We start from the raw sequence: 27,784 nt of genomic DNA on the forward strand, positions 1-27,784 counted from the left end.
ATTAGTACCTCGTGAACACGGCAAACGAACCGCAATAGACAGAGATCCGCCGGAAGAACGACTTTGTGGTTAGCCCGCGGAATGGCACTCTATCAAACGACTCGACGATTCGATATTCAATGTGAGTTTCACTCCTTCGCGTCGTTTGATATGCTTTCCCTGTTTACCATAACCCTGCACCTTTCGTTTTAGAAACATCTTACAACAGATTTGCTCAATTTTCGGGATTAACTCGGTTGTTCATTTTCGCGCAACAATATTAATACGTATGTGAGTACTGCTTTTTATAATACTAATTATTGCACTACATTTTGTGAAGCAGGATATAAATTAAAAGTTCACAGTATAAAATATTACGTTCGCGTGTATGTTTTAAAGTTAGGATAATAAAAATTGTCGCGTTAATTCAAAATGCAAACAATAATAAAAAAAAAAAAATAACGTAAGAATTTCATGAAGCAAAGTAATCGTCAATCCAATTAGAATGAAATCGTCAAACAAGCCTCGTAATGCACATATCCCTGTACGCTTTTCTTACTCGTGTCACGTGATCGACGCTCACGCGTTAAAATAAAAAGGAAAAATAATCGTGTAGGAAAATCTCGTTGATGCGATCAGGCCCCTCTTTATTCGCGTTGATTTTTCATTTGAACGGAAAACAACAAAGGAACAACAACACCTGACGTAAAACGTACGCTTCGTATAATATTTTTCGTCTCTGTAAATGAGATCGGTAGCGAAATGGGTGGGGGAAAGGACGCGTGTAAACGATTTGAAAAATTATCAACGAACCGTGTGTCGAGGTGGTTTTTAAAACACTGAAAACGCGTTAATACTCAGATGGAAGCGCATAATAATCCATTAAATGATCATATGACCTGTCAGATAATTATCAAGCTTGACAGAAATTAATATCAATGAACGATATTAATGATCATTCTCCTTGTAAAATATAACGGACGTGTCGCAACGAACAGTCGGTTTCAGTTGTAAAATTCATATCGTACACCGGTAATTTTGTCCCCTTTGTGCTTGATAAATTATCTCTTTCGCGATACAATTTCTTTTTCGTTTTGTCAGCTTGTACCCACTGGTCGTCTGTTTCTCGTATTATTTAATCGTGCACTTTGAGAGCGCGTTTCGTATTCCCGGAATAGTCGACCATTGAGTTTTAACACAAATGTCAAGGTTTTTCATCGTTTTCTACCTAACTCGACGGATTTTCATACAGTTATCCTCAAGCGTATCCCTTTACCTTTCATCTTTACTTTTACAATATTTCGTACCAGATAAATGAACGCAAGCGTTTATCGTATCAGCTCGGGTTTGCGCGTGTTGTTACACGGGTTTAAATCACAAAATGGCCGTTTTGAAAAATGCATGCAAAAAAGGTGTACGGTACTCACCACTCATGTAGCAGCTTGAGCTCGTTGACATTTCGAATTTTGTACTTTCTGCATTGCCTCTGTCTCCCTCGTGTCGCAGCAAGCAAAGATTCCAGCCGATTTGTTTGAAATTCGTCACGTACGCACAATATCAATGCGATTCTACTCCATATTTCGAGACATGTGAACCCCGGACGCCCACTGATTCGCGACTAGAAACGACGCGATTGCAAAATTGCAAAATTTAGTACTAATTTAGTGAATCGCGACGAACCTTCACTCTCAAACGTTTAAACGTATGCTAACAACGATCGTGATACAGTTTTTGGCGAAAAAATCACAAATTTTCCACTAAAATACCGATGAACGTGATCGACGATTAACGCGCACATCCTTCACACGAGTAAGGTCTTCTTGACTCCTTACGTTGTCACGTGACCGCCCTATACGTCATTCGAAACTTTCAAGCTTTGTGTACTACGTGACTCATCACGATTTTATTCCAATCAATTTTATGAAGATCTGATACAAAATATTTCACGCATAAATCCTTATTTACGATAAAATGAATTATAGAATAATCAAAATTGAGTTTTCCTATGAAATTATTATATTTCTATAATAGGTTAGTTAGTCACGTGGTAAGTCTACAGTAGTAAACATGTCTCCGGACAGATGCTGTGATATTTGGTGCGGTGAAAACGAGTTTCAAAGTTTAGTTCACAATCGTCGAAGGATGTGCAAGGTGTTCGATTCTGATAAACGCTATGCAGGCTGTTACAAGCTCAGGATGTAAAAGTACGTACTGACAAATTATCAACGACGTTGAATAATGTGCTTCGATTAGTCATAGTAAAAACACGCGCGGATTGTCGTGAAAAGCTTCGATTCCTCTTTTTCGCGTTACAACGAGTCAAGCAATAAATTCATAGAACTCCCGTTAAACGGCACAATTCACGAATGGCCCGTTAGAGTATCGTTCATACACGTAGTCGCGTCATACGAATCTAGTAGTACAAAAAAAAAAAAAAACTCGAAACGTTAATCCAATGATGGATAGCACGGTGATCTGTTGCATTTTAATCTGTCCATTTTTTTTTTTTCCTGAATCGTTCATCGAATTTCATCCGCACAAAGCTCTGCTTTACCGCGACGTCAAAACGATGATATTAGCCAGTGCAAGTGTGTGCTCGCCGCATTCGTTTTCAGCCCACTTTTGTGTGCACGTGTCTGTATAGGTATGCGTACACATTGCCAACGCAGCATGCGTGTTTGCTCTATCTCGTTTCCTTCGTTTCCGATTCGTCTCTCTAAACGTGTCCTTTCTTGCTACTCCGTTTTGCGTTCTCGTTACCAACGATAGGATCAACTTCAATACTGCAATGGTTTTTTTTAATGTGTTCTAAGACACATATAAATTTCTCTCTCTCTCTCTATTCTATCCTTGAATTCCTCCCTATTCATTCGATCCATTCTTACATATTTTACTTTCTCTATCTCTATCTACGAGTTTACCCGTTCTTCCCCTCTCTTTCTTACTCGCTCGCTGCATCTTACGTTTCTTGAATGCAACTCGTGGTTAACGCGTTGACCGCCAGGCTAGAAATAGTCACGTCTAGCAACATAGATTATTATTTATCTACTTTATTCTCTTTCTTGTTTCGTTAATCACCAAACTGAACGAACACGAACGTCTTATCTGTTAAATTAACAAACGTTTGCATGGAAATTACAGAGAATTTGATTGTACGTTAGAATTCGCATCCAATTATATTTTTATCGAAATATTCACGGAAAAAGGATGTTAAGGTTCTGTTATATCAATGCGACTGTACGATGTCCTTCGTGCTTCCGCCTCGACCGGTTTCCGACTGTTGCATTCTAATTCGTCAACGTCACAGTTCTTTGTCAACGATGAATTTAGCGTAGCCCACACTGTAATCTCGCGATGCGAGTCTTCCCGCGGGTAACAGTAGACACCGGAGCACGATAAATGGGTCAGAAGACGACTCTCCTCTACGTTTGGTATCCGATTGCCGTGTGGATCGCTTAGCAAGCTAAAATAAGACGAAAACACAAGGCGATGCACGTTCGTTTCGTTGACGCTACAAAAATTTCGTTTTCGCTTCTCGCGCTACGTTGATTAACACTCGACGAAACGTAAACGCTGTCTAAACGTTTATTAATTTGTCCCGCGTCTACAATGGGAATCAAAGCGTGTGGCAGTAGCAGTTGGGACCGGTGTGTCGGTTTCGATCGACCGTTGCGAAAAATCCGGGCGAATCGTAAGAAACAGGAAACAACGGAGCGGTCACAGGCTGTTACAAAAGAGGCAGAAGAGAATAAAGCGAACGCACAATGTACGAGTAACGTGCACACGTGAAAGCAATGCTCCCAACTACCGACTTGACTAACCAAAAGTACCAGCTGCCAAAAAATTTCTGGTCCCTCGTTCGGCTCATTGTCCCTCTCGGCCTTTCCATTTTACTCGTTCATTTGCTTCGTGTACCAACCGCTAGGCGGTCGATGTATTATCGAGCGGGCCCGACTGCTTCTTTTTCTTCGACAATGTTCGTCAAGGTGTGCACGCGTCGGTACGTACACAGAGATCTACGTGAGAATATGTACGAACGTGGGCTGACCTCGCGGACCATTCTTCTTCGGTTTATCTTTCTCTCTTTCTCTTTCACGTTCTTTCCCTCTATCCGATCCGTACGCTTTCTCTCGCTCTGTCACACGGAATCTCTCTCTTTCTCTCTTTGTCTTTCTACCGCTTCGCCTCCTTCGCCTTTGCAACTCGCTCTTTCCTCGACGATTCTTCACTGGTATAATGACCTCGGGAATCACTGCTCGGGTCGAACTAATGGAGCGATATCGTGCAATGAAATAATATACTGGAACAATGTGAAATTACAGCGACGATCGTTGCGTTTTATCAGTCAAACAGGAGGAATTTCAAGAACCGCGACTTCGCGACCGCCTGAAACCATCCGCGATGGCAATTAATGCCTGTCCGGGTATATCCGTCGAACCGTTCGTTACTTAACATTTAGCCAGGTGATATATAACCTTGGATGAAAAGTGATTCGATGTTGGTTGGGCAAGGGTTAAACGGGATAGAGAGACGCGTTTAGGTGTTAATATCATAGCGAGATTAACGCGTAACCTTCGTAGACTCTATCTTTGGCAAGCATCGTTTCGCGGATCTTAATGAGGCACGGCTGGGTTCCATGCCTTGTTGAGAGACAAGTAACGCTTCGAGGATTTCGACATCCATCTTGCTTTCTGTCCTTTGCTCGCCTCGAAAACCAGCGACCGATCTCTTGCCGGTGAATGGGAACCTCGTGATCGTGTAACAAAGCGACGCCGATAACTCTTCGAGTAGGCGACCGACTATAAGAACATTTTTTCACCCGCCCTGTGCTCGTTGCGTATACTAGTCTTTCGAACCGATCAACGACACACCGATCGTTTCCAGATCGTTTGCTATCGTGTTTTATCGTACCCATGATACACTTTGGTAGCTGAGAGTTTCGTTAGCTGAATTTCACTTTTTCTATCGTCGCTCGATCGAACTCCTATGACTTACGTTTGAAGCGCGAAATTTCGTAAGTCGAGCGGACAGAGGTCAGTTGGGAGGCGCATTAGGTACCGTCCGAGAGCGGGATCGTTATCGCAATTATTTCGTTATTATCGTCCTGAAGGCTTAGCTTGGCGGCGCAGGCGAATCGCAAGCGAGTTTCGGACAAAGGATAGCCTTGTGCGTCGTGAGAGCCAGCTGCGGCCCCACCATGCTCGACCACCCATTTCCTAACCTTCTACTCTCGTCTAAACCGGATTGCCATTGGTCGAAACGGGCCGACGATTAGTGACGGGACCAAGGGAATGAACACCAAGACCTCAGAACTGTTGGGGGAAATATAGCGCGCGCGCTTGGGATCTAAAATTGCGGCTCTGTCATTGGTCGGACGGGGCCCGAGGCCATTCGATTTAGAATTGAAGAATGGTGCCGCTATATCCTCGACTCGCCGAGGACACCCGTCGAAAGTAGTAGATTCTCTCCTTCGTTCTCGAATCTTCCCCGTTTTTGATTCTCGATTTATCAAAAGAACGATCCGGACTAGACGATCGCTCCGGGGACCGCTACAAATTCTTTTCCATCTCGATTCCATTTATTATTATGCTAGAACGTGCTGCTGCACCTTGCTTCCTGGTCTTCTTCTCTTCGAAGAAAAAAAAAAGAAAGAAAGAAAGAAAGAAAGAAAATGTATCCCTTTGGTGTAGTCGACGGTTTTGGAGCAATTTACGATACTCGACGATCTCGTTTCGTCCATTGAATCACGAGGAAACCTCGAAAGAGCACGGAATCGTCGTTTTACAGGCTAGAAAAGCTGCTGGTGCCAAGTGTCTGCGTGGTCGTTCGCTTAATCCCGGGCGTGGTCATCTGCCCTACTTCTTGCTCTTCTTAAATGGCACGCCAGATAAGATTGGTTCGGCGCCTCCTGCTGGAATTTCATCCAAAGCCGCGCCAACCGTCTAATTACTTCTGGAATCGATCAAGGACTCGAACTTTACTCGCCACGAATATCCAACGAAGAATGGCCGTCCTTACCCGACCAAGCATTCGTGGAAAATGTCAAGTCATAGGACTCGGAGCTGAGAGAAGGAAGGGGGTAACGATTGGAAGGAAGGTCGACGGTACAGAGATTTCCCATCTTCGATTCGACCGGTGTTTTTCTTTCGTCCAAGTTTGAAAAACCTTTCCACCGTTTGGGGAAAGGAACGATGAACTTGTAAAGGAACCTGGCTGGATGAAAACGCTTTTGTGCTCCGTTACGAACGACGAGATAAATTCACCCTTGCTCGGTTCGGTGCAGTTTACGTCATTAGAGAACGTCTTGCAAAAGACATCTCTCGTTTCGAGCTGTTACCGTTTCTTCGTTACGTTACACCTATACCGTTGCATTTTCCTGAATCTGCGTTCATTCAGTTGGAAATTCGTGTTTCGACGCCCACTCGACCAAGAGGCAGACACCTTTGCCGGATTACTGTTTCGTAGGCCATTAATTACGTGGAAGATCGTTGATGCTGCAACCGGTGGACGCGGTTAAAGATGGACTCGGGCGCAAAGTTAATCGGGCCTTTCTAGGAAACAGGGGAATTCTAAATGGTGTGTACGGTATCGAAAGTACGTTGGACTGGAACCGGTGCGATTAACACCGAAGACAAAGCAATTGTTTTCACGTGTTTTTCGAAGAATCGCATACAAGGGGAACGAATTACGCTTAATTTCATCGTAGGAAAGGAATCTTCGCACTTTGCTCCTGTTCTTTCCGCCGCGCCGTTAGGTTGCGTCTATCGTTCTTCATCGCGTTTCTTTTGTTCGTGTTCCGATGGATGAGTTGGATTTGACGTCATCGAGAAACGAGGCTAAATTTATCGCGAAATAAAGGAAAAAATATGATTTTCGTGTAAGGATCGCCTTATTCTGGACAGATTTTCATGACTCACCGCGCAGCCTTGACGTCTCCACGTTGCCGCGAGATGATGATTCGTATAATTGCCGTGGTTGTCTTGCTGTACTTACGCTCGCTTCGTTTGCGAAGAAGTTCGAGGTTTTCTTAACTCGTCGATTAACGAGTTACGGCGATTGCGTTAACTCGTGCAATTTGTACGTTCTCCTTATCGATGCATTATTAAAATCTACCAGAGGCTAGAGCGGAAAGCATTATACCCGCGTCACGTTTTTCTGCTGAACGAACAGACATGACACACCAGTTCAAGTTACACGAAACACCGATTGATCACGCCTAATTTAAATACAGGGGGGGGGGGGGGGGGAGAACAACGTATCCCGAAAACAATTACGGAACGGATAGGTGTAATCGGTCGAAAAACTATCACGTTCCGCTCGAGTTAGGTTTAAAGTCTGGCTGGGTATAAAGTCAGCCCTGACCGTAATGTCATACGTTTTTCTGACAGCAACGCGTGCAAGCAGATACGTTGCAGTGGCTCGACGCAGATCCAGTTCGCGTTTCCGCAAACTGGCATTATACCTGTATTTGATAAGCTGCGTGGAACTAGAGCGTTTAAATAATGGCCGTACGGACAACGATGGACTGCTGCCACGAGGGGGGCGTAGCAGTGTTCGCTCGAAACGTTCGACAAACAATAATAATTTATTCAGATGTTTTTCATTGCGCGCACTCCTTTTCCAGCCAAGCGAGCGTTAATTCAGGGTTCCCGATCGATGCTGCCCGAGCCTACCTTCGCGACATTTTTTCGCGTGTAAATAATCGAACATTCGTCGCGTGTTACACATTATCGAACCAATGACAAAATGTAGAAACTACGAGTTTTCAACATTTTTCACACATCCTTCTTGTTAACACCCTATTCTCTCTTGGCTCCGGGTAGTTGTTTTTTTCTTTTTTCATTAACGATTCGTAAAAAAGTAAGGAGCTCGAAAGAGGAGACAGTTTGGCTTTGATCGGCGCAAGTAAGCCAGTCTGGCCGGACGACAAAATCAATTCGGTGAGAAATAAAAGTGGTAGCTATGAAAAATCGCCACCGCGCTCGATCTTCTTGCGCACGCGAGTTCCACGTACACATGTAAATGTATTTAGGTGCATTGGTAGATCGGTGTGTGCTACTAGTGGCACACGCGACGACCAAATGGCGTGACAGTTATGGTGCATTTGCGGGACGCGTGCCACCGTACCGGGTGTCTGTTTAGAATCAATTGACGCATTCAAAGGGACTCTCTAGCAAGACAAAACTCATTTGCGGCCCAATTTCAGCTCGTTCGAGATTCGACGAACGAGTCGTACAACCCCGAGATACGAAACTTTCCGTGATTCGTTGACGAAAGAAAATTGCGTAGATTTTTCTCTGCCCCTGCCGCGCTTATCGCACGTTTTTCACGTTGTCACGCGTTTGTTTCGCCGCTCCGAAATAGGAACTATACTAGTTGTTTCATCGCGACATCGATCGGGAAGGAAAAGTAAACGTGGTCGAACGGTACAATCGGAGCTCGTTGTTTCTCGTTGAATATTTATTTTCAGAATGAAAAATTCGCGAGGAACGAACGAGCGTACGTGCGCTCGAATGGAAGTCGACTTTCGCGAAAGCTTTCGTTGTCGCGGTACCGGCAACGAGGTACGTCATGTGTTACGATAACGCTCGACTGTTCGGCCTTTGGATAAGGAAGGGAAAAAAATTCTCTTATCAACGCGTCTATCGTTAGCCACTGCAACGAGTGTTGCGAATTGCCAGCGTGGCGATTCAACCTTTTTAAATATATATACATACAGGTATATTACGAGGGAAGAAAAGAACGGTACCGTGTCTATCTTAAAAGTTGCCAAGAAATTCACATCATCGATGTGAAACGGGTTGTGAGAAAGAAAAGAATAAGACTAAAAGCGTTCGCGTTGTATCGGCAATTTCAACTTTGTACGCTGCAATTTTCTTCGTTGCGACATACCGTAAGATTTCTAGGACGTGCGTGTTACCGTCGAGGCGCGCCGTGTCCTTCGAAAAACCACCGCGTCCGGTCGGTTTCCCGAACATGCGATTTTGGTGATTCCGACATCGACGTAATACGTACGAGAGTTATCGCGGTCAACGGATCTCCGCGTTGGCGCGAAAAACATGCTTTTCCATCATCCGTTGCGCTCGAAGCGAAAGGTTTCGTTTAAAATCGAGCACGAAGTTTGCAATCCTTGTTCATGGGTTCCGCGGATAAGCGGCCGTTGTCATTGTTTGACGTAGTTGTTCTGGTGTCGCAGGTCTGGAACGGGTAGCGGAGGAGTTGATGGGCCGTAGGAGATGGAAGCAATATCAGGACACCCTGTACAGCGGTACTCGCAGCAGCGAATCAGCGACGACACAGCCCCACCACCGGCTTTACCCGGCGTTCTCGTCGCCCTGCGACCCGGTGCCCGGGAGCCTGGAACAAATTGGGCCGCGTTCGCTTCATCCTGCGTCCTCCTCGTTAACCACAACGATAACGACCACAACGACGGCGTCACCGTCCCCGGCGACGGCAACCGGAGCGGGGACCGGACCAGCAGCGGCAGCGGCCACCACGACAGCGGCAACGACGGCGACTACCACGGGCCTGGTGAAGCAGGAAAGCCTCCAAAGGCATCACCTGCAGAACCACCATCACCTTCAATCCTCCGTTCAAGACCACCATCGCCATTATCAGCAGCAACAGTCGGACGAGTCGCGGCGACTCAGGCCCGACGAGATAAAGGTCGAGGTCGGCGAGGCCGAGTACGCGAACGGTGTCGCGCGAGAGGAATCGTCGGCAAGGACAGCCGATCCGTCGACGACGGCTACGGTAACGGTGCCCATCGTACCGACTACTACGGCAACGTGTATCGGTACCATCAGCAGCACGGCGACCGGCACGATAGCGACGATCGCGTCGGCCAGCACCATCCCCCCGAGCATGACCACCGGAACCACCACGATTCCGACCAGGCGGCGACGCAAACGCCGCCAAAACGACGCCGAGACCACGGACGACAGAGAGGACGACGAAGAGAACGAGGAAGAGGAGGATGGAAGGAGTTTGAGCGAGGTCGAGAAAAGGCTGAAGCTCGACGAAAGCGCCGACAGGCCCGTCAGTCCTCTCAGAAGGGAGAAGGATCGAGCGACACGGGATTATCCGATCGCCAACGCTACCGATACGGAAGGGACCAAGGTTCGTTTACGCTATCATTTTTCTTTTTTCTTGTACGACTTGCGGTTTGAAACGTAGATGATGGAACGATGAAACTTTTGTTACAGGAACGAACGGACGAAGTTGCGTTGGAGCGGACACCGGTGACGCAGGGCTTGCTAAGGGTGAAGAAAGAAGAAGAGTTGCAAGAAGTGCCGAGCGGTGGAGGCGGACCGACGGCACTGTCGACACCGGTTACGGATCCGGATGGGACCAGGTCAGGGTTGCCGTGTCGGGAGGTTGACCCGGTAGCTAGCAGAAACACGGTGGCGTCGTTTCTCGTTGGAAGTCGACGCACCAGCCCACCGCCAGAAGACTGGAAGCCGTTGGACAAGTGTTACTTTTGCTTGGACGGCAAACTACCGCACGATGACCAGCCACCCCTCGTAAGTATAGATCCGGTATAAAGCTGATATATGCGACGCTCGAACTCCTTGATTTCGCTCCATTTCTCCGAACCCGGTTACACCACGGTGACGTTACATCGTGCGAACCAGCAAACTAAGAATAATTTATTTCGCTTCCGTCACCGTGGTGTCGTCGTCGTCGTCGTGCCACGCGAAAATGCATCGTTTCGAAAGGCATAATTCATCGTATCGAGAAGAAATAGCCTGCGTTAAAGCGATACTGCGATATGGCGATATGGCGATATGACGATACAAAGCGATCCTTCGATACGGAGGATACGAAACGTTCAATTTTTGATTATTTCGCGCAAAGGTAGCGGCCGCCTTGGTACATCCGGTCGGGGTAGCTTTGATCGCTTTGACGCGACTACCTTATAAAAGTTTCACGAAGCCGAGCCGCGTACGCGAAAAAGCGAATTTCATCAGGATTCGATTTGTCCTGGTCGTCGCGTCGACGGGTCTGTGTTCCTTTTCATCCCCGATGACCACGTTTCTTCCCTCCCACGCCGGTGGTAATCAGTTCCTTCCTTTCCTCGCGTGTTTCGTCCACCAATGACGAGTCGGACGAACGTAACGCTCGATGTCGGATCCTGCAGAGCCCGCAGAGCGAGAGCAGCAGCAGCTCGCGATCGGCCGAGTCACCGATGTCGGTCCAGGTGGACCCAATGGCGGCGTCCGTGGTCGCCGCGGCTCTCACCAGCACCTACCCCACCTTGTTGCCCCAGTGGTGTCTACCACCGAGGGAGGCGCCTCTCGTTGGGGTGCAGCCTCATCAGGACAGTGGAACGTCGGCCGATCAACCGCTCGATCTCTCGGCCAAACCGAAAAATTCTCAGGTACGTGTTCCTTCTGGCGTGGGTTGTGTAGACTCGCTTCCTTCTCCTGCCGCCTACTGGTGCGTGGACATGAAATCGTCTCGTGCTTTTACTAAACTGTTCACGTTATACCAGTCGATTCCGTACGATACGCACGCGATCAACGTGTCACCTGAACGATACCGTTTCCCTTTCTGTCGCAGGATAACAACATATCTTTGCTGGAACAACAGAAAATACCTCTAAGGATGACGGCAGGTATCGACCCCAAGAGTATCTTTAAGTAAGTAATCGTTCGTTAATCTTATTGCTAGCTATAGAAAGTGACGATGCACCGACCGACAGACGAAAAATTTGAAACGTTTGCGTTAAATACCAAGATGATCGTCGTGTTCCATTTCTCACTGAAATTCGTCGAGCTTGGTAACCGGAACGAGAGACGCGTCGCGTCGCGTCGATTCGCGCCACTGTTATCGCGCTACTCGTTTTACACTTCGTAGCGAAACGAAGCTGCCTCTGATGTCTCTGATATAGGTATTTGCATTCCTTGCGAGCAAAGAAAAGCGTCTTTGGGAGCATTCCGCGATCGCGACGCGTGAACCCCGGACGATCGAGAACAGATTCGATCGTCGAACGAACGACGATTTTAGCGGACAACGTGCCACTCGGAACAGGATGATTGTACTTCACAATGACTCTGTCATTATCGTTTGAACGAGCAAAAAGCTCTCGCGCACCGCGTTCGACACTCTTGCATTATGCAAAAGTTGTATTATTAAACACGATTCGCGGTGTATGCACGTTCGAATGCTATAGCAGGCTCGTATAAAGTGGTAATTAAAAAGTTTCTCGTTCGCTGTCCGCTTGTTCGAAAATTTTTCCGCCGCGTGTCTCGTCGTTCGCGGAGCCACTCGTTACGAAAATATCCTCGAAAGTCTGTAACATTTTTCGTCCTTTAGTCCGGACAATGCGTTCACGTTCGAAGCGTACGTTGTTCGCGACGAATAATCCGAAATTATCTCGTTTCCTCGACAAAAACAACGAAAAACGCTCGATCGCGATGCATTTCGTTTTGTACGGTTATCGTTTGCTAGCATCGCGACTCCGTTCCAAAGGGTGACTCGAAAATTGCAAAGAGAAACTTGCCGCGTCCGAATCGGCCGTGAAAGTTAATCGAAGATGAACGGAAGTGAAATCGGACGGTCCTCGTTCAAAATTCAAACTAATATGATCGACGCGCGCCGATGAACAATCGTTTTAACGAAAACTAAGTGTTTTCAGCGTTTTCCCCTCGAAGCTTAAGTTCAATGTTTTCACGCACGAAATGGAACGCTCGAGTTCGAACGTTCTTTAACACGGTCGGGATTTGGGAAAAAAGTAAATAATTCGAAGGAGCAGCAGAAAGGGGGAATAAAGGCTAGGCGCGGGAGTCAAAGTCGCGAAGCGTGTCGGCCGCGGCGAGGCGGTACGTTGCCCTCGTGTTTTCGCTGTTTTCCCCGCGGAACATTTTGCGCGTCAAATTTTTATCGTCGTCTATTATTAGTCCACCGTAATCTGCACCTCCTGACACATCGAAGGCACAAAGTACCTCGCTCGCGTGTCGTACAGCGCGACCGTGCGCGAGAAAGATCGACGCGACGGGCGGACAGCGTAGCTGGAGAAAAGAAGACGGGACCAGGGTCTCGGATCGCGTCCGCGCATGCGCCCCCTCGTAATTAACGATAAGATAGCCCGGCGTCGAAACCACGCGAGTACGCTCGAAATTAGAGGCTGGTACAATTGACCTAACGACAATTGCCACCGCGATCTAACGACGGAGTTTTCTGCTCCAACAATCATCCCAAACACCGTTTATCTATGTTTTCTTCGCAATTTGCTTACGTTTCGTTGTTTGTTCAAAAGCAATTAAAAAAGAATCAAAAGATGCTAATGAACGGTCGTTCCGTCGAAATGAAACTTTAGAAACGTTTTAATTGCGTAATGCTTCGTAGCGAGCGCGCTCTCCTCCTCCCCGTGAACCGTATAATTTCGTAGCTGAAATTCGTTCTAATGCACCTAAACGTTGGCTAATGCCGGAGATCAAAGTGTTAAGAGAAGCACGCCGTTGGATCGATTCGTTTCTCGTGCGGAACACGTGCGCGTACCACACCGTCCACGTGGCCACCGAGTACACGCCGTGCTACCGAATGCTCGTTCGACCAACCACCTAGGCACGTGAGTTTGTGGCTAGGAAACGTAACGAATAACCCGGCTCGATTACGTCGATATTTGTGGCTTTGCTTGTCAATTAATTTCCAACTTCTTTGAAAGTTTGATCAAGCGACTCAAGGGAGCCTTTGTTGCTTCATCGGCGGTCGCAATAAATCCTAAGTTGAATCCTATTAAAAAATCCTTATTGTAAGAGAATCTGGTGTCGGTGCATCAACGGTTACTGGTTGAAAGGTTTGAACGATCGAAAGAAAGTATGTGTGCCTGTGTTTGAGAAAGAATAATATTCGAAAGAGATAACGCGCTGAAGCACGTGGATTGTGTTTTTAGTTCGTGTTATCGAGCGAAACCGCGAATGACCGGACCAGTGACGGCGGTGGCGGCCGCAGCAGCCGTGGCAGGTGTCGGTGGTGTTCCCGTGGTGGGTGCCGGTGGTGGCCGGAGGACTTACACCGAAGAGGAGCTGCAAGCCGCGCTCAGGGATATCCAGAGTGGCAAGCTCGGTACACGAAGGGCGGCAGTGATCTACGGGATTCCGCGTAGCACCCTGCGCAACAAGGTCTACAAGCTTGCGATGGAACGCGAAAGGGACGCGTCCCTGTCTAGCACCCACTCACACCCTCACGAGCCCGGCGCCCCAGCCACCACCACCACCACCATTACCACCACCATCACCACTACTACTACTACTACTACTACTACTACAACACCACCAAATACGACCCAAAACGCCTCCGCGACCACTCCGCCCCCGCAAGTGGATGAGGTAGGTTTTGGGGATAGAACAAAAGAAAATCGAGAGAGTAAGAACGAGAGAGCGTGTGAGCGTGAGAAAGGAAGAGAGAACAAGGGTGATGACGAGGATGATGTTGACGTCGACGTCGACGATACGATATCCAACTGTGACCCCGTGTACAATTGGAGACGCACATGTTCTCCAAAGAGAATTGAGAATTGGCAAAGACCGAGATATAGTTGATTCGAGGGTATAGAAAGCGTGGAGGATGCAGCACGTTTTGAAACCACGCTTCTTCTGGCACCGGTGGTACGAGTCTCCTTCTCGATGCCTCTCAGTCGCCGCGGTCTCAAAGTTTCTCGTTTAGAAATCGTGTTAGCAAAGACAGTAGGAATTTCAGTGTTTAGCGTTTTCGTCGAATTCCCGCGTTACATTCCTGTAAATCGAAATAATCGTATTCAGGTTCGCTACTTGTTCCCTCGTCGTTGGTCGTTCTATGTTATCGGGCGATGCGAGGAAAAAATGATACCGTTGATAAAAGAAAATGCCTTTGGACGCAGTTTTCCTTATAAAACGAATGACGCATCCAAAGACAGCCATAAAAGAGGAAACAACGAAAGGGGTTAGGGGGACGTTAGTACGATACAGTGTGAAGAAGGAAAAGATGATTCTCGATAACTGATTCGCGAATAAATACTGCCCATATGTATCTAAATGTGGTTTTGGTTAGGAAGAACGAATGGAGCTTCCCCAAAACATACCTCTGCCACGGTGATCGTAGAATTCGCGTGGACCGAATCTCGATGGAGCGCGATAGTATCTACTTGTTTTGCCGTCGTTCGAGCATTCATTCTTCTTCCTTGACGAGAAAATAAATGAGAAAGAACGACGAACAAGAGGAGAGGATAATCTATAAATTGGGCGCCTCGAGGCGAGAGCGAATCGTCGGTTCACGCGATTTCTCCTCGGTTGCCGTGATGCTCAGTAGTGTCGAATGTTTTCTTTGCATGGGCTGTTTAATTCTTTGTTTCCTTTGTCTCACTATTTTTGTAGTTTAACACGCGGCCGCTTGGTCTTGGCGAGGTTGCAAGACTCGAGGTAAGTTTTGCGAAACGATCGAGAGGAAAATTCTTCTTGGATTGGGCGAGCCTTTTCTTTTTTTTTCCTTTTTTTTTTTTTTTTTTTGTTCGCGGCGGGTTAACAAACCCTTCGAATTCCGGTGTCACCAAGATTACGCTTGTTAAACCTCGACACACTGTGCATCCTCGATGTGTTTAGACCGTCGCGACGATTGTGCTTCAGCACCGGTTGCCGGTTCCGATGGAATGTTAGGAAAATTGCATCGATAGTTTTCTTTTTTTTTATCTTTTTAATGAAGCTGCGTTAGTTCGATATACACGCCCTCATATAATTTTTCACACTAATGTTCTAGAAAGGCATGCTTACACGTGGCGTGGCTTTGTTTCGAAGCGTTCAAAGCTGTGTCAAGGACTGACTTTCCAGGATACTCGGAAAATTCATGGAAAATTAGTCTTTGATCTTTAGTTTTCATTTGAACGAAGTTTCAGCTGGTGTTGCTAGAAGAAGCGCGGGTAGTTTAGTTTCGGTAGATCATGTTTTTCTTTTTATTTCGTTATTTTTTATTCGAATGCATGTACTTTGAATAATGTTTGCGAGGTAAGTGTTGGTGTGTAGCGTCGGTCTCTTTTTGCTCGTCGAGGAGTAAAACATTCCCAAGCTGGTTCTCAATTTTCGACCTTGCCTTTCTCTTTCTGTTTCTGCGGAAAATGATAACGATAAGAAGAGAAAAGCATATTTTCTTTTACCGATTTATTATTTGCGTACGCTTTTTTTCTGCGAACAATTCTTTCTGGTAAATTCCCTGCATGACGCTTGGTCATTTTGCATTTGTCGAAAGAAGAGTTACTTACCTGGACAACAAACACGGTTACAACACAGACACACGTACACGCATACAGAAGAAAAGTGCCTCTCGACGAAGAGCCGATAACGAGAATCAAGGCATAGAATGAGCTTCCTCGAGAGGACATTGCTATGAATAATCCAAACTTGAATCTGTCCCCGTGGTTAGGGTGTGCAGAAAACGCTAGAAAGAAAATATTCTTAACAGGTGGACGACAAGGAACTGTCCGGAGCCGAAGAGGAGAAGGAAGTGGAAAAAGCTTTGCTGAAACCACTGTTGTCCTTGGAAGATCTCGTCAGGTTCTCCGCCCTGGAAGGAAGCGGCGGTGATTCGTTGAGAACGTTGCTTCAACGAGGACACGAAACAGGAGGCGAATGGCCAGGTCTTGAACACGCCAACATCGGTCCGTACATACAAAAGATGCTCGCAGCGGCTGCGCCATTTAAGGGTAAGATTTAATAAAGATTACGAGTTGGCTGGTTCCATGGAATTTCGAGCACACCGACCTACCTAGCTAGTATTAACGGTTGCGAACGTCTGCATCTGTCGGTACAAGGGATTCGGGTTATTTCCGACAGAGACATAGACGTTAGGTTATTTCGTTCGCTGACTGAGCAACTAGTCTAGAGGGCCGAGACGAAAGTCGAAAAGTATATTAAGAGCTAGTAGGTCTTCGGAAATCGATAGAAGCCAGGCCCCGGTCGACGGGTCGCCGACACCTTATTTTTTTTTTCACCTTCCAAACGGAACTTCGCTTAACTTTGTAAACGGTTCTCGAATACTAATCCGGCTTTAAGATAAATGCTCACCTAGGCGCGAAAGAAACGACAAAATCGAGGTGGTACTGTTCGCAGGCATGGAAACGCAAGACTATCGCATTCCAGAGGTGATGAGAAGGCTGATGAGCGAAGATAAGAGGCTAAACAAGAGCGTAAACGGGGACCAGTCGCAGCCGGCGCATCAACAGCTTCATCATCATCAGTCGCACTCGCAAGGGCAGTCTCAGTCGCAGACGCAACAGCAACAACAGCAGCAACGCGGTCCGATCACCAACGACGATTTCAATCCGAACATCGAGGAGGAGGCGAGCGACAGCGCTCAAGGCAGAGCGATTCTGAAGATTCCGTCCTACAAGCCCGCGAGCACACCCGGATGTTCTAGCAAGAACGGCGAACCAACCTCGGCCGCGTTCGCTCAAAGTTTCGCGGCCGCGGCTGCCGCTTCGAGTCCTGGCCTCCTGGAACGGGCCAGCCCGGCCTTCTCCGGTACCAGCAGCCCGACCAACTCGTTGGTCGGCAAGACGGTAGCGGTGAATTTCCGCGACGTCATTGCAAAGAGCATCAGCGTGAAATTCCAAGAGGGTCAATCGGTGGCAGCGGGTGGAATTCCTGGATGCCAAACAGCGGGTGTAGTGCAACCGCAGCAGACGATGATGACGGATCCGAGTCCGTTCAAGAGAGGTAGATACACGCCACCTCAGCCGACCACGCAACCGGCCCAATCGCAGTCGAAGCCGCAACAGACCCAAGATGCGAACAAACAGAAACCCGCCACCGGTGGCAAAGGAACCAGACCGAAACGCGGCAAATATAGAAATTACGACAGGGATAGCCTGGTCGAGGCTGTACGCGCGGTTCAACGGGGTGAAATGAGCGTTCATCGTGCAGGCAGCTATTACGGAGTGCCGCACTCCACCCTCGAGTACAAAGTGAAGGAACGGCACCTGATGAGGCCAAGAAAGAGGTACGTATCTCCTGTTATCTGAAAACTATGCTGCCGTCCTTTACGCTTACTCGCGTTATCGCTCCTTCTTGCAGGGACCAGAAGCAATCGGACGACAAGACGAAGGAGACCGCTACCGCGGCGGTGGCCGCGGCAGCTGCGAACGTACGACCCGGTACAGCCGACAAGAAACCGCAATTGAAACCGCAGAAACCTTTTACACCACCGGCCGGTATTCCAGGCCCGAACGGACTGAAAATGCCGCCGTTCATTGAGGGCATGCCCCATTTACCGTTCGCGCCGTTCAACTTTTGGAGTCCGACGCCGTTCATGCCGACCCCCTTCATGGCGGGTGCGGCGAACGTTCCGCCGATCCTGCCGGAACAATACTTTGCTTCCAGCAGGATTCGTGGCTTGCAAGAGCAACAGAGGAGCGCGGCTATGGTGCAACAGCAACAACAACAACGAGACCGAGATGGAATCGGCGTGGCCGCGGCTACCACGGAGTCGCCAGGCACCTCGAATTCTCGTAGCACCCCGATGACAAAGACGCCGCGGGAGGTGTCGGAAAGTTTATACGACGGTTCGGGTGCAAACGGTAGTTTCTTGGACAATTTGATCAGGTCGAGCCTCGAGACGGGCATTCCAAGGGACCAGCGAACAATGACCGAGACGAGGAGCCAGCAACAGCAGCAGCAGCAGCAACAGCAGAGTTCCTCGCAACCACAACAACAACAACAACAACAACAACAGCTGCCGGAAGCGATGAGGAGCAAGGCGTTGATCGATCAACTGTGCAGAAACTCGAGGAGAACGCCGGTGCCGAGGCTGGCACAGGATAGCAGCGAGGACGAGAGTTACAGGGGACCATCGACTGCCGGCAGAGCAGTGCCGGAGAGACCGGAACGCGTGCCCACCGTCGATCTGAGCCCGTCCCCGTCGGAACGGGGTCGCGCCGACGACGGTAGCGATCGACTCGCCTCGCCGCCCACTCCGCTCTCCGTATCGAGAGCCGGAAGCAGGGACGACGACAGTACTCGTGACTCGAGGATCGATCGTAGTAGCAGGGAGCGCGAGGTTCACAATGGTGGACAGGAGGATCGCGATAGAAAGACTCTGACCATTCAGCAGCCGCCACAGCAGCAGCAGCAAAATCATTACCCGGACTTACACAATCTCTACGCCGTATCAACTGACAAAAAAAGTGCCTGTGATAGTAAGCTTATAGTAGATCATTCGAGCCAGAAGACTCAGCCGCAGCAGCAGCAGCAGCAGCAGCAGCAGCTACAACAGCAACAGCCGAAAGAGTACGGTGCAGTGAGCGGACTGGTTGTGCAACTGCAGCGGGGTTACGGTACCGGAAGCAACAGGTCCGGCGAGCAGACCAACAGCCAACAATCGGCGGAGCAGCGCGGCCCCGTGATCACTATGGAAGACTCCGTTGAGCAGTAGGAAAAAAAAGTCGGTATCGTTGATCAGTAAAGTATAGAATAACGAGAGTATGGCGAACGATTCGTTTTAATACGATAAGCCGATTCCCGCCCAATGCTGCGGCGTTTTACGCATCGCCACGTCACGGACACACGTGGGGGATTGGGGTATATACATTACTCGCCTTGCGCGAACCTCTCTCCCCCTTTCGCTACTAACAGTTTGCACGCTCCGCGTTTTCCTCCTTTTCCGCGGACGTGCTTCGATAATCGGTGCTCTCTCGTGAACGCCGCTCCGTCGGCCGTCGTTGCCAAACAAAGAACCGGAAATGGAGCAGCACGCGTCGCGTTGACTCGTGAAAGCGAATGCGACCGTTTCGTGGAGGAGGTCACGAAAGGCGAGTAGTAACAAGCACCTCCTCTGTCCGTGTTGGCTGCGTAGGACCAAGAGGGAGGGACGTTTCGACAAAACGCGAAACGTGGCACGAACGTGGTAGTGGCCCTAGCCTGACCCTGCCCTTTCCATCCGGAAGCCCCTCGAACGTCGCGAGGCAAGTTCAAAACAGGAAGCGTTAAGGAAACGAGAGAGAAAAGAAAAGGGAAACGAATAACGAAAGAGAAAAAAAAAAGAAAGAAAAAAAAAAACACAGCGTAAACGCTATCCAACCATCCACGAACCCATTGCTATTCCATCAGTTACACGTATCCGGCAGTCGATCACCGTCCAGCTGACGGTAGGTCGTACCGGAACCTTTTTTTCGACTATGCCGATATTTCGATTCGAACAGAACGCAAGAAACGGAAACGAGACACGATGCGATGTTATTGTACAAAACTCGTACACGAACAAACACTACCTTTTACACGCATACACTGGTACACAGAAACGCGATACCATACGGTACGTAGACGCGTGGATACCTCTGACATTGTCGTAAAGACGGTGATCTATGGGCGATATTCATGGGGAAAATTCAAATTAAAACAAAACATATACACACACACACACACACACACGAGAGCAGCACCTATATAAACACGAGTCCACGCGTGCACGCGTCCGTAGGAAAGATACACGTTGGGTAAAAGGAGGAGCGCGCGATGAATTTTCCGCGGGGTTTCCCGGCCGATTACGCGCGCGGTAACGTTGGCCGCTAAAACACTTTTCCAACACGAGGGGAGAACACTGAAGAACAAATTGCTGACTAATTGCAACAACGTATATTTTCCTCTGTCGATGTAAAAGCTACCTAACGCAAAACTTATTACCTACTACTAACATTACTTAACTCGTAAGGAGCAACATAATTATATAAGGAATGATATATTATATATATATACACACATATATATTTTTGGTCATTACGAACGTGTGCGAAAACGAGAACGAGCCAAGACTTTTGTTGGCGCGCGTATAGGTGGCGTTTTTTCACGAGGCGACAATATTTCTCTAATCTCGGTTATTTCGAGGCTGGCGTTCGGTAGAAACGAATAGGGAGATGATGGAAGGAGGACACGAGGGGTAAAAAGTTGCTATTTCATTCTTTCTTCTTTTTTTTTTTTACACTTTTTTTTTCTCGGGAGGAAAAAATTAGGAAAATGAAGATGGTTCTTCGTCAACGAGGAATTCGAGTTCGATGTTTTCTCTAAACAATGACATTTCGACAAATTGCAGAAAATTGAGCGAACTCTCGTTAAAGTTTTTCGTCTGTTTCGAGTCGATTTCTTCGTCGACGAAGATCCTATTCCCCGTTGTGGAACTCGAGGGAATCTATGGCGAATGCAACGACGAAAATTCAGCGAGAAATTTTCACCGATTCACGAAATGGGATTACTGTATAGGCGCGCGCTTGCTCTCGACTCGGTTACCGAAGTGCAAAATTTTTTCTTACGCGTGGCGACGCCCACACATTTTGATACGAATGCAATTTTTCTATCTCGTAGAAGCAAAAAAAAAAAGAAAAAAAGAAAAACGGAATACAGAAGCAACCATTAGCGGCGGCGTTCGTAGAATTTCTTCTTCGCGGGGAAAACATTCACCCGATTCATTCGTCAGGATTGGACACTGGCTGTGTTTCTTCCTTGTTAAATTCTCCACGCATTCGCGAAGGTGTGTGTTTTCCTCACGGCGACGAGAAACGCGCGAAAAACGTAGGTGGAATTAGATGAAATCCTAACGAGTCGAAAATCAAGTTCTTCGAGGATTATCCGAACAAGTTCGACCAACCGAAGGAAAAGCACGTTAGGTTGTTCGCTCGTACTTTTTTCAGGGATTACAGAAATTTTTAAAGCTTTTATCGATCGTTTCGACGACGACGTTAGCGTGTCTAGAATGTTCTCTGATTTTTGCAAAAAAAAAAAAAAAAAACGATAGAAGAGAAAAGTTCGATCCGGTCGTTGAGATTGATGATCATGGGGAAGAGGATTTTTCTGACGACGACACGAAGAACGCCAGTCCCTCCTCTTTTGACTAATTTTTTCGCAGATTGTCCATGAGCGTCGTGCGCGCGACTATCGAGGTATCTTCTCGTATTATCCGATTATACAGTTCCGTTACGACAGAAGGAGATCCTTGAATATGTAGGTGAACACGTTTTAACAGCGTGGTTGCGATTTCGTCGTTTCGCTAGCTGTAGTATTCGAGAGCCAGGAGAACGTTGTTGGACCAAGACGAAAACGACGAAACCGACGGATTCGAAACAGTACGATTCGTTAGCCAATCATAGGAGAAGTGAAAGAAAGAGAAAAATGAAAAAAGAGAGAAAGTAGAAAGGGGTTGGACGAGAAAAAGCCGGGACGTGGAACGCGTCGTCGGGCGCGTTCCACGTGTCGGTCCTGTATTTCTCGCTTGACACGGAGGATTCATCGAGTCGATTCTAAGGAGAACTTAAAAAATGGACGAGGACAGAGGAAACGAAAGGATAATTCACGCATTAATCTCATGACTCTCTTTGAAACAAAGTAACGACTGAAAGACTCTAGGCTGTACATAAAGTATAAGGCATGTATGTTCGGTGTTTTAAAAAAAAAACGAAAAAAATACGCAAAAATTCCTTATTAACGCATAAAAAAATTATACCTTACGATAAAGAAATAAAAAAAAAAAAAAGTATAATAATAATACAAGTAAAATCGTGTAAGCAAGGCTAACTATCTCTCTCTCGGTGTTTTTTGGAACTAAACTTAAACAAATTTACCCGTAAACTTAAAGCAAAAAAACCGTGAATTAACAAAGCGAGGTGACTCTAAAGGGGAAAAAGAACAAGGGTGCAAATCCAGCCGCGCGGAGATGCGCGTCGGAGAACAAGATAAAACAAGTAAATTGATTGTGAGTGTAAACGTTAAGGTCTCGTTAGGGTTAAAGAAAGCAAACTAAAATGAAATTGCTGAACAGCAGAAACACAAGCGAAATGCAAGCACTAATCATGATTGTGTGTAAACGTAAATTTAAACCTTCCTTCTATCCCTGTGTCCACTGACCAAACACCAACCCTCCCAATTTTTAATCGCTCATCACCCAAGCCGACCACACGCTTCGCGTCAAACTTGTAAATCGTTCGATGTGATCTTAACTACTCGATACCTCGAAAGAAAAGTAACATTTTTTTTTTTTTCTAAACGTTCACCAGGCACCACACCGATCGAAACAAGAGGAAAAAAAAATTATTTCTTACACTCGTTTCAAACATCGTCCTTCGCTCCATCCCTCCCTCCTTCCTTCGATTACCCCTCACCACCTTTTTCTACCCCAATTTACCGGGATAGATGAAAGAAATATGTCCCGATAAATATCCCCTTTACCCCGAAAAGATTTATCGTTAGATGTGGAAAATGAATATTTATCGTGCGGATGATTGTAAAACGTGCGTACATTATGATTGTCGTTAATTCAATTACGGTTACAAAGGTATACGTCGCGACGTTCTACACGCGTCCATTAATCGGGAGCCGAACACCGTCGTCGCCGATCCATCGACCAGATTCTCTCGATTTCTCGAGCCATTGACACGTTCGTTTCAAAATTAAACAAACTAAATAGAGGCGCGTGAAATTTTGTACGTTCGATTCGATTCGATGATTTAACGCACAATAATGTTTCGAAAGTTTACGGTGATAAGAGGATAATCAAAAATAATTTGGTCCGTGTATATCTTGGAAGATCGATCGATAAGATTTGATACAGGGGGGGGTGAGAAGTTTCTGGTTCGACGACGACAGCCTCGTCTCCTGCACAAATTAGGCACGCGGCAACTGCGAGTCTCGTTCGCGTTCGTTGAAAACGAGACGATTGGGTCGTGACAATTGGGACGATCGGCGCCAACGGCGTAATTAACGAGGCTGCCGTATAATGATTTCCCAATAACAACACACACAGTCGCGTCAACGTGTCTGCCGCAGCGATTTCGTGTAACGAGCACGGTACGTTTCGTTTCCGGCCGAAGGAATTCCAAGCCTCTTTTGACACGAGGCACGCGCGCCTACAACGGAAGAAAGATGCCTCTCTGCTTTTCGCGGGAGAGAGAGAGAGAGAGAAAGAGAGAGAGAGATGACAAGATAAAAATTGGATAACGTTCTGTGATTCTAAACATTATCGGAAATATTAAAGAAGCTGTCCATTGGTTAGTCGTTGTTGCGATTTTAAGAGGGAGTATAATATATTCTCTAATATCGAAATTTCGTGTTTTTTCAAAGGAGAACGTAAGTAGAGATTCGCGAGAAGTATTAGTGACACAGGCTAGGGCAGATATCGTTGCCAACGCGACTGTAGGATGAAAATGTGTCGATTTACGTTATTTTTCTCTTTTCATTTCGGTTCCTTTCTCCGAGGGAGACGGCGGGACGCTCGAGCGAAGGATCGAATCCGCGAGAAACGAATCGAGCTCGTTGATAAAATTCGAAACTTCGTGGTGTATGTTAGAAAATTCGTTTCCTTTGAAAAGTACCGTTTGGACGCAAAGTAGCCTTCGCTGGCAGATTTCCGGTCGTCTCCCTTCACGTCGCGGGCGATACGCTAGAAAACGATCCGGCAAGAGACGGATTGGTCGAAAACGGGGAGGAAAAAAAAAAAAAAAGAAATCTTTAAGAATTCAAAGAAGATATATTATATTAAAGTATCTGTGATGTAAAAAGTAACAAAATTTTGATGTATATTTTTCACAAATTATTGTAACCAGCTAGTGTATATGTGTAAGATTACGGATATAATGAGAAAGAAAAAAACAAATACTATTGTAATTACGGTGTGCGGAGACAAAATGACGAGTAAGAAAGGGAGAGCAGATCGAAAGCCAACAAACAAATGAAAAATATGAACAAAGAAACAAACAAACAAAAGTAATGAATGAAAGGAAGAAAGAAAGCAAAAAAAAAAAAAATAAAAAAAATAAAAAAGGAAACAAATATGGGAGAAGCGAGATCGCGAGATATTACGTTTATCCACACCGGTGGTCAGATGGGACCAAGATGGCGGGCATCGCTCGGAAAGTCGGGTCCAAAGATTCCCGTTTTTCTTCATTTTTATTTTCTACTTCTTTCGTCGCTTTATCTCGAGAGAAAAGGTAAAAATTAATCTCGACTATTTACCGAAATTGAACGTTCGATCGCTCGTCTCTCCGTTCGTTGAACACGGGCTGAGATAAAAATAAAAACTGGAAGATTTGGTCCGATTGGCCCTGAAACGGCTCAATGTCAGCTACCTCACAGAGCATCGTCACGTTTTGGTACGGTTTGCGTAGGGGGATGTTCGCGCGTTTCCGTCGCGACAGGAAACTAGACCCGCGCATCCTTGATGGCTCGAATTCTCGTTCAAAAGTCCTACTATTTTCTGAAAGATTTCGGCCTTTCCTTTCAGCGTTAACGCGAATTCAAGATGAAGAAAGAAAAATCCATTGATCGACGTCCAGTTTCCTCGAGCAGGGTGCGCGCGAATTTTGGTTGGGGTGGGGTTGTGTAGAAATGGTCTAAACAGTTCCAAATTGTGCCTAAGTTTCGACGTTACGTTTTTACGACTCGCAACAGAACGAACGACGAATGTTAATACCCGTAGCAGCAAACTGGAGCTTTAGTTCGAATGTTGGGGGGGTTGGTTTCGGTACGCGTGGAAAGGCAGTGAGCGGGGGAACAAGGGGTGGCAGAAAACGAGATGGGCGACTTTAAAAGAAGAAAAAAAAAAAAACTAAATTTTAAAAGTATATTACCTCCGTACACGTTCCAGGGCCGTCCAACCGCCATCTTGCGTTCACTTTTACGTTCCGTTTTGTCGAATAAGTGCAATTAGGTACACCTACATTACACGCAAACAACACAACACACACACACACACACACACCCTCGTTGACACGAAGTAACACGTTCCTCGACATCGACTAACACGCAATTCCATACATTTACACGCGTTAAACAAGCGTCAAAGGAAAGCGAAGAAAACGAACTGTTACGCGCTAGGTTACCGTTTTTTAAATTCTATTTTCAATTCACGCATTCTCGAATGTTGGGATTTTCGTGATCAACGAAGAGCTGGCCTGTCGTTCACGTATAGAGTACACGTACAGACACGCGTTAAACACGTACACGTACAAGAGAACACAGGGGACACGTACATTTTTACACAACCACACTCATACACAGACACACACAAACATAAAGCCGACGTCGATTCGACGACAAGATACGATACGCTGTGCCATTTTGATCGTTCTCGAATTAGAGATTTATGATTAGAGATTAGTAATTGCTGAAAATTCCAAATTTCATTGAGACAGACTTAAGCAAAAGAATCGTGTTAGATCGACGATCAAAAAGATTGAAAATCAGCAGAGAAACGGTCAGAGATGGTCGGTGTAAAACTTACGGTACCTTTTCTAATTGGCTTTAACGAGTTTGTAGGCTCTAGTCATGCAATGACTCTGAAAGCACGGAAAGTTGTCGGGTACATTTCCCGTGGATTCGTATACGCGTACTTGCCGATTTGTGTTCAAAATACGAGTCGATTCGACGTGCGGCACGACACCGGTAACGTTACGAATACTTCTGACGCGTAAGCGCGCGCGAGTTGGCTGCACCCGTGGGTGCACCCGTGGGTGCACGCGACTGGCGCGCCTGGGAAGGAAGATAAATAGATAGGTAGATAGAGATATTACGACGAAAAAGAAAAAAAAGAAGAAAATAGAAAAATGTGAAAAAAGAAAAAGGAAAAGAAACAATCGGAAGATTCGAGCAGCGAGAATGGCAAAAGACGGTGAAAGCCGGTGCTCGACCACGCCTCCGACATCAGCCCGAATCGCGGACCCTCCTCGTATTGCGACTGACAGCGATTTTTCTTTGCAGAGCTCTCTCGCGACAGCTGGGAACGAACGCGAAATCATCCGTTCTCGCTGCCAGCCTTTCAACAGCTCTTCTCTTTTCATTCGCGAGCGTGTAATAGCGCGACGGTTTGTCTCGCGCGACAGTTCACGCGAGATTTCGTTCGAAACGACTAGCTTCATTGAACTTTTATAAAATGTTTTCTACGAATTTCGCCGGCATCGACCGATCGACCGACTGAACTATTCGTCGATTCGTCGATGCGCGAACAAAGGAAATAAAGAAAAACACTATTGATCGTTTGTCTTGTCTGGAGTAATTTCGTGTCGCGTGATTCGGCGTGAAGCGAGGCAACGGGTGAGAACGAAGTTCGTCGTGCAAAGGTCTATATATACATAGATAAATATATATTGTTATATTCGTCCATCCAAAAGAAAGAAAGAAAGAAAGAAAGAAAGATAGATGAAAAAAAAAAAAAAAAAAAAGAAGAAAAAGGTGATGTATTCTTTAAAGTACAATTACTTCTTGTTCCATACACGAGTCGAAATTACTTTCTCATGTTCCTATTCTCGAGGTTTAAGGGAGCGAAGTGAGTCGGTGTTGCGTCGCGGCAAAGAGCGATGCGTCCTCGTCGGTCGCGGATCTCATTTCCGCGAGGGTGGTGGACCAGATCGGAGGCGATGAAGGTTCGGCACCGGCTAAGCCTACACTTTTTCGACTAGTAGCGTAAATGGTTAGGTAAATGGCGCTGCTACTACGTATGCTACCACCAGATAGTACTCTCGTAGTTTGGCGCTTTAGTTGTTTCTAATATCGTGTTGTTTCGTTCCTTTTTTTCGTTCGTCGAATTATACCGTCGTTGTGTAAGCCTGGCTTCGCCGCATCATCCATCGAGAGCGGTCTAACTTTCAGAGAAAGAAACGAGCCGAACAAATCGTTTCTCGACGAACGTTTTTATAAAAAAAGATTATCGTCGAGAAACGATCAGAGAAATCGGCTCGTTAACGACGTTGACGACGGTGCCGTAGGTCTCGGTGCTTCAATCAAACCTGTCTGTACCAAAATCATTCTGGAACACACGCACTGGAAGTTCAAAGTACGACCAACTAGTTACGGACCAAGTA

At 46.7% G+C, this 27,784-nt stretch overlaps 1 protein-coding gene and 1 long non-coding RNA gene across 7 annotated transcripts in view; one reads left to right on the plus strand and one right to left on the minus strand.

Annotated features, from left to right (window-relative positions):
* The window catches only part of LOC117603829 (uncharacterized), a 120,979-nt gene extending 119,176 nt beyond the window's left edge, over positions 1–1,803 (minus strand). For both annotated transcript variants that reach the window (XR_004581304.2, XR_013062991.1), the window contains exon 1: positions 1,407–1,803. This is a non-coding gene — a long non-coding RNA (uncharacterized LOC117603829). The remainder of the gene's footprint in view (positions 1–1,406) is intronic.
* The window catches only part of Eip93F (Ecdysone-induced protein 93F), a 59,493-nt gene extending 36,522 nt beyond the window's left edge, over positions 1–22,971 (plus strand). For 4 of the 5 annotated variants that reach the window (XM_034323278.2, XM_034323277.2, XM_034323279.2 and 1 more), the window contains 8 exons: positions 9,176–10,098; positions 10,185–10,502; positions 11,120–11,359; positions 11,542–11,621; positions 13,877–14,312; positions 16,414–16,654; positions 17,061–17,949; positions 18,024–22,971. In XM_034323278.2, the coding sequence (XP_034179169.2) occupies positions 9,176–10,098; positions 10,185–10,502; positions 11,120–11,359; positions 11,542–11,621; positions 13,877–14,312; positions 16,414–16,654; positions 17,061–17,949; positions 18,024–19,380 (4,484 nt within the window). In that variant the 3' untranslated portion in view covers positions 19,381–22,971. The remainder of the gene's footprint in view (positions 1–9,175; positions 10,099–10,184; positions 10,503–11,119; positions 11,360–11,541; positions 11,622–13,876; positions 14,313–16,413; positions 16,655–17,060; positions 17,950–18,023) is intronic. The other variant, XM_034323281.2, reaches the window with a different exon arrangement.
* Positions 22,972–27,784: the final 4,813 nt, after the last annotated feature.

The sequence above is a fragment of the Osmia lignaria genome, chromosome 11 (assembly GCF_051020975.1).
Source record: "Osmia lignaria lignaria isolate PbOS001 chromosome 11, iyOsmLign1, whole genome shotgun sequence".
NCBI classification, from domain to species: Eukaryota; Metazoa; Arthropoda; class Insecta; order Hymenoptera; family Megachilidae; genus Osmia; species Osmia lignaria.